We start from the raw sequence: 7,733 nt of genomic DNA on the forward strand, positions 1-7,733 counted from the left end.
TTATATGGCTTGAAGAGAAAACTTGACTGCAATAAGCTCTACAGAGAAGACAGTTAGATTGGGGGGTAAGGGGTAGCGAAGAAACACGCTCTGAAAGGGTTTAACAATTGCACAGTTGCATTTTGATTCTGTTTTTGAGCCATCTTTGTAAACCTGGATGTAGTCCTGATATTCTACCATCTTTCCCAGGAATAGAATTTGCATAACTGCTTGGGGGAACTCATCCTTTTTTTCAATGCTGATCTTAGGAATAATCAATTCCCCAATTCCTTTGGAGGCGCTGGGAGAATCATCATCCAAATTAACAGTCAGCCTGCCATTCTCTATGAACTCTTCCATGCCAGGAAGGCAAAGGAATCTCTGAAAAGTGGGCATCTCTGTTGGTTTGTAGCGGACATCAGGGTTGTGTTGGCTAATGATTCCTTTGTATATAATGTGGTTCTTGAGTCTTATCTTCTTTGCAAAATATCTTGCAAGGGGATATTTTCTTCTGGAGTGAAAGGACTGGATCCCCACTTCACAGTGCATAGCTGCAATAGAAGTTGATTTTAGGCAACCAAGGGCTCTTTGTAAGATTGCATGGAGGGTAGTGTCAAGTTTCTTGAGGAGACATTTCTTGGCAGATCCATATATAAATGATCCATAGTCTATCTTGGATATCACCACTGACTTGACAATAGTTGAAGCAAATACTGTGGGGGCTCCTCTTCTTCCAAGACAGAGAGCATTAATGAAGTTTTGTCTTTGTTTGAGACTGCCAATCAGCTCATCCAGATGGGGTTTCCATGTCAGTTTTTGGTCAAATACAATTCCCAGGAAGTGTGCATGTTCTGCAACCACAATCCCATGTCCATTCAGTTTCACCAGTGGTTTGAAAGTGTCCAGGTTATGCATTTTGTGGAAAGACACACTAACTGACTTATGGCTTGAGAAGACCATATTATTACTTTTTGCCCAAATTGATAGCATATCTACAGCTTTTTGAGAGGCTGACTGTAAGCATACAGGGTCTCTTCCCACAACTGGAACATCAATATCATCAGCATACAGAAAGATCTCTGCTCCAAGAACATTTTCCAGGCTTGTATCATGACAATAAACTGAGAAGAGAAGTGGACTTAGAACAGCCCCTTGAGGGTGTCCAATGTCAAAGGCTTTCTTCTTCAACTCTGAGGAGCCCCCCAGGGAGGTCTGGACCTCCCTGCCCATCAAAAATTGGTGGATCCAATTTACCAGTAGGTCTGGTAAGCCCATTACAGATAGCTTTCTGATTAGTTGCCTCACATCTACTCTATCAAATGCTGATTCCATGTCTAAAAATATCACATGTACTGCTTTTCCTTTTTTGAAGCTTTGTTTGATCAGATGCTCTAGTCTAACCAAGGAATCTGTGGTGCTCCTTGCAGGGAGACATCCGAGCTGTTAAATCTGGATATGGTCTGATAATGGGGTTAAAATTTTTTGTTTTATTACCCTCTCAATTAGTTTTGCAACTCAAGAGGTGAGTGATATGGGGCAGTATGAATCAACCAGCTTAGGGTCTTTTCCTGCCTTGAAAAGTGGGATCACTGTTGCCTTATTCCATTCAGATGGTATTGATGACTCTATGACAGATCTATTGAATAACTCTGTCAGTAGCTCAACAAATGTATCTGGCAAATTTTTCAACATTAAATTGTGAATTCCATCAGGGCCAGTTGCACCAGGCTGGAGCTTTGAAATGGTGTCTTTAACTTCCTGAAAGCTGCAGTGAGAAAATGGAACAGTACCGTTTTTGAGACTGAGTTGATGGTGTGTGAGCTGTGATGGTGTATCTACCTTCAGAAACTTTTCTAAGAAGAGATTAAGCTTCCCATTGGTTGAAAATTCTGTAGTCCTTCCCATCTGTATTTCTGCAGGGATGGATGTTCTTCTTTTTTTGCCTGAAAAAACCTAAAAATTTCTCCATAGCTCTCGAACGGGGGTATTGTGGCCAAATTTGTTTTCAATGAGCCTTCTCCATCCATCTTGTGTCTCAGTCTTCAGCGTCTTTTTGAATTCTGCTGTCTTTTGCTTGAAAACTATTTTATTCTCAATTGAGGGGTATCTAGAGAAGTTATTTTTTGCTTTTTTCTTCTCTATGTATGCTTTCTGGCATTTATTGTTCCATCCAGGAGTGGAATTTTGTCTCTTGGGATGAGGTTGTATGTAACCAAATATTATTCCTGAAGAAGCTATTATAGCTGAAGTAATCTTATTAGATAATGATTCCACTGACTCGTCACTTGTCTTAATTTCTGAAGCCTTTTGGTCTAAGTTGTGTTTCCAGGAATTCCAGAGTTTGTCTTGGAATTTCCAGAATTTCACTGGTTGGAACCTTGACATTACGGGGTTGATCTCTAGTGTTAATGATAGAACCTCGTGGTCAGAATCAAAGTCACAGGGTTTCTGAATTTCTACACTATTTATAATATCTGATGGTGTGAAAGTGAGGTCAATGGATGAGTACTTGCCTGTCTGAGGGTTAAGCCGTGTATTTAGGTCTTTGGGGGTGACAAGGGACAACTTATTTATGGGTTTCAGCATGTAATTGGTTAGAGGGGTGGCAATTGAATCTTCTGTTGATACAATAACCCACATTCTGTGGTGCAGGATAAAGTCACCACTAATTATTTTCACAGGGCCACATACATTCACAATCAGTTTGAATTGACTCAGGGAGAATTTATTTGTCTTTGGGGCATAACAGTTAGCAATACTAATCCACTTATTGCTTCCCAGTAGTTTTATGTCAATTATACCTACCTCCATTTCCCCTTGTGGACTGGGGTCATGTATTCTAAAAGCTAGGTAATTTTTCACAAGAGACAGTAGGACACCACCTGTTTTGTGGACTCTGTCCCAACGGGCAATACTGTACCCTATGAAATCATGGACAGTATTCTCCTATTCTAAGGAAGTTCCTTAAAGTAGGAAAATATCAGGAGTATGCCTGACTAAAATATTTTGGAGTTCTTTTCTTTTGGCTTGGTTGAATCCCTGGATAATTAGTTGGAACACTGAAAGGGAGCTAGTCATTTGTGTGTGAGGGGGCTAACCTGGGTCTTTGTAGCTTATTACTACTACCTTCTGGGCTAGGTATAGCCTCTTTTCCTTTACGTTTTCATTCAGGAGCCATTGGGCTGCTGGTTTGGGGTGGGTTGTTACTGGTTGTAGGGCTTGATTCAACTCTGTTTAGGTTTTCAGCAATGTTGGACAGGCTAAGGACTGCCTTTTGAAGATTAGCTGGCATCATCTGAGATATTAGTTTGCAAAGTGATGTTATTGTCTCAGCCAGATAAGAGATCTGCTTTGTAACACCTTCAAACATGGTGATATATTTCTTGCTCAGATCCTCAACTGGATGGTGGTTAGGTGTCAAAGGAGGGAAGGAGTCTTTATGGGCCATAGGGACATGTTTGGTTTGTGTTGGAAGTCCCTTCTTCAGGACCTCGGCAGCAGTCATCATGGGGGCATTATTAGTGAAGGAATGGGTTACAATTGCTTTCTTCTCCATGAATACTGGGCATTCTCTTCTCTAGCATTAGCAGCATGGTTACCACTGCAGTTAGGGCACTTGAGTACCTGATCTTGCTTAATTGTTTTAAATTGGGGGCATTCATTATGAGTGTGTTGTCCACTACATAGTAGGTATTTTCTGCCTCTGTGGCAATTAGAAGCCATATGGCCAAAACCTTGGCAATTGAAGCGCTGTATTGGCTAGGGTATAAACTGCTGAACTTATTCCCTGCGTCCCAAATAGAGATTTTCAGAGGGAACTGAACATTCCAATTGAAGGTGCATATCCGGGAGATCACAGATGGGCTTGGGTTTTTAAGGGTTAATGTCACATGTTCTATTCTATTGTCAACTTGGACCTCCTTGACAAAGTCATCCAGATGAGTGATCTCTTCCGATGAGATAAATACAATTCCTTTTCTATTTCTTAGTAAAGCAGGATTAGAACTAGAACCAAGCACAAAATTTACTTTACAACCATTTACTGCAAAATCTGACATTGAAAGTATAACTGTAGCTACTGATTGGTTTGCAGCTATTATTATAATGGAGCTATCTGGTCCAAGTCTTTCTAACATTGAACCATAATGGCCCCTGCACTCATGATTATGAAGATGTTCAAAAAGTTTTTTGGCAATGACTGTTCTACTACCTAAAGTCAACAACCTAGTGGTTTCATTTGGACCTTCAACACCTAAAGCCAAAATCCTAACAATAGAATTATTTGGGTCAGGGGTGACAGGACTACTAGCCTAACTGTTCCTGTCAGTCATCACAAAAAAAAAAACAAAAAAACCCAATGGGTTAAAAATAATCAGGTAAAACAAAAAACTAAAATCCAAAAATAAGTAAAATGTAAAATAAATAAAAAAACTCTGCTACCCGCAGAGGAGGGGGGAGCCCTCAGTCAATAATAAAATAAGCAAGCAATATAAATCAAAAGTTGGCACATCACTAAGTTTAAAAGCAGGGTAAAAATGGGTTGCTAAGCACTCTCAGCACTTTGATAGTTCTCACCTCGTCCTTACCTCTTCTTCTCCTTCTTCTATTTCACAGCAGGCGGGCTTTTCAGTTGATACTATTTAGCCCTTTTCCTTTTGCTTCACTCTGTGGGCTACAGAGCTACTGGCTTGGTTGTCTCTTATTTATTAGATATTCTCAAATATCTTTCAGTAGATCTTTCGACTCAAGAAGCTCAAATATAAGATGATAGATATCAATTTCTGTGCTCTGTGTGCAGGAATAGTCGGCTAGGCTCTTGGCTGATAGTGAGATTTTGTGCTGTTTGAAGCACTTTAACAGTTTCTGGGGGTCTTGAAACATTGCTGGAGCACCCTCGTCTGGGGGCCTTAAATTCAGACGGAGGAGGAGGATGACCCCTCTAATGTGCACTGGTCAGGGCCCATCGGCATATGGATAAGTCCCGTCAGTCACAAATATTTCCCCAGCAATGGGTTAAATTGCTGGTGTTGCAGGACACCAAAAGGGCGCACTATCGGTAATAGATAGTCGGCCCCTGCTAGGGACAGAGAGGAGTAGCTTACCGCTGTCCCGAAGCCAGCCAAGAAACCCCTTCTTTAATTTTAATGATGAATATGAATAGGAATAGGAAAACAAATATGAGAACCAGTGCTACCGCGTCCGGGGTAACCGACGATAATGCGTTAAGATATCGCGTCCGGGGCAGCCAACGACTTGACAACCGTGAATCACGCGACTATATCTACGTTGACAACTCCAACCCTGGAGGCTATTTTTTATCAAAAAATAACTATGTCAATAGGTACTCTCAACACTAGATTCCTCGCTAAACAAGGAAAAATAGACCTACTCCTAAGAGAGATAAAACGGTACAGCTGGGACGTTATCGGTTTCGCCAAAACCCATCTTTCAGTCACTGGTGAAGAGAAACATGGAAATGTTACCCTTCTACTTTCGGGACGTAATGATAAGAAATATCGACAAGGTGTAGGTTTTCTACTGTCTAATAAAGCCAGAAAATCCTTAATATCCTCAACCCCACTCACGGAACGGATCATCATGATCCGCCTGAAAGGTTCACCCACCAACCTGATAATTATCCAAGTATACGCTCCGGATTCCAGCAGAGACGACGAAGAGTCTGAAAACTTCTATCTCCAGCTTCAAAGTCTGGTTTATTCTGTCCCTAAAAAGGACATAATCTTTGTCATTGGTGACTTCAACGCCATCGTCGGAAAAAACCACACAGGACACGAAGATGTAATGGGCAAATTTGAACATGGAAAAATGAACAGAAGAGGAGAACACCTTATCGAATTCTGCAGAGACAGCGATTTAGTAATTACAAACACACTCTTCAAGCACAGACCTCGCCGTAAGACAACCTGGACCTCACCGGATGGAAAAACTAAAAACTTAATAGACTACATCCTCGTGTCTAGACGTTGGAAAACGTCTGTCCTAAACACAGTCACGCTAGCTGGTGGCGACTTTGACAGCGACCACTCGCTTGTCATGTCTAAGTTCAAAACAAGACTTGAAACAGCATCAAAGTTATCTCAGAAAACCCACAAGTTTCGAGTAGATCTACTGAAAGACGAAAACACACGTTTGAAATATATCACCATTGTATGCGAAAAAATTTCGGAGCTCATGTCGAGTTCTTCACCTATCCTATCTAAGGAAGACATTGACAACCTGGTGGCTAGCAGCGGAAATATCATATGTGTTGTCGCTCATTCCACACTGGGTACCCAAAAAAACATTCAGATACCTTGGATAACAGATGAGATCATTTCACTCTGCGACGAAAAGTGCCAACTCACGAACAAGCAAGATAAAGAAAGTAGGGACCGGTACAAGCAACTCAAACGAGCTGTTGAGAAATCCATCAGACACGCTCATCGTGCTTTTATTAAAGAAACGTGTGATCAATGTGAATCGGCCTTCAAGAAAGGAGACCCCCACTACATGCATAGAAGAGTGCGGGAATTGGCCAAAAAGAAAGACATCAAAGCGTTCTCCCTTCTCGACGAACATGGAAACCAAATACAATCCACAGACGGAATCCGCTCTCGATGGAAAAACCATTTTAAAAATAAACTGAATCTGGACATCCACCCAGACCCTACAATTCTCAACACTTTCCCTATAACCTCTACAGATCCAAGTCCTCCCCTTCTTCACTCTGAAATAGAAGCAGCTATCAGAGACTTGAGAACAAACAAAGCTGCCGGCCCCGATGGAATCCAGCCCGAACTACTGAAACTAAACTGCAAACCACTCCTTGACCTTTACCACAAAATTGCCACAGCTGCTTGGGAAAAATGTCACTTCCCCTCACCCTGGTGCGAAGCCACGATAATTACCCTGCATAAGAAAGGCTCTAAAGCTGTCTGCGACAAATACCGCCCAATAAGTCTTACCAGCCACGCAGCAAAAATCCTCAACGGAGTCATGCTTGGGAGCATGCGAGCTATATCTTCATTAGTCATTCTGGAAGGCCAAGCCGGCTACCAACTTAACAAATCAACACTTGATCAGATATTAACTGTTCAGAAGATTATGAAAAAGTTTAGTGAACTTAGCCGCAGCATCTACCACCTTTTCATAGACTTTAAACAAACTTTTGATCGGATATGGAGAGAAGGTCTATGGCACATCCTTCTTCACTTTGGCATCACATCCAACCTGATCTCGCTGATCAAAGACATGCATGTGAAAATCAGTAGCCGCGTCATGACTGGAGAGCGACTTACAGAGAGCTTCAAAACCTGTACTGGAGTACTTTAAGGTTGTCTAATATCATCGGAGCTGTTTAATCGCTTCCTAACCGCAGCCCTTTCACTCACAGATTAACGCACCCGGTAGCCTTGTTAGAGGAGTGGTTATAGACAAACTGGCATATGCTGATGACATAGTCCTAATAGCCGAGTCCCTTCAAGATCTACAATCTCAGGCTAACAGCGTTCACTCGTCCAGCAACCTCTTCGGGATGGCAATCAACACCTCAAAAACGAAAGCCGTGCGCTGTTCACGCAAATTCGATTCACATGTAAATCTCAGCCTTCAGCTTGGTGAAGGTACCACTGAGTGGGTGGAAGGCTTCGCCTACCTTGGGAGCTTACTTACTTATGATAACAACCAACTCAAAGACATCAAGAGACGCCGGATACTTGCAAACTCCAGTTTTAAAGCTCTGATGCCCATTTGGA

The 7,733-nt window shown here is 41.8% G+C and overlaps 1 protein-coding gene across 1 annotated transcript; it reads left to right on the forward strand.

Moving 5' to 3' along the window:
* The first annotated feature begins 5,310 nt into the window (after window positions 1-5,310).
* LOC148943496 (protein CFDP2-like) lies at window positions 5,311-7,412 on the forward strand. Its single transcript, XM_089101150.1, has 2 exons — window positions 5,311-6,443; window positions 7,373-7,412. The coding sequence occupies exons 1-2, from the start codon at window positions 5,311-5,313 to the stop codon at window positions 7,410-7,412; spliced, it is 1,173 nt and encodes a 390-aa protein (XP_088957276.1).
* Window positions 7,413-7,733: the final 321 nt, after the last annotated feature.

The sequence above is a fragment of the Artemia sp. Qi Xiang Cuo genome, chromosome 15 (genome assembly GCF_049724085.1).
Source record: "Artemia sp. Qi Xiang Cuo chromosome 15, ASM4972408v1, whole genome shotgun sequence".
NCBI classification, from domain to species: Eukaryota; Metazoa; Arthropoda; class Branchiopoda; order Anostraca; family Artemiidae; genus Artemia; species Artemia sp. Qi Xiang Cuo.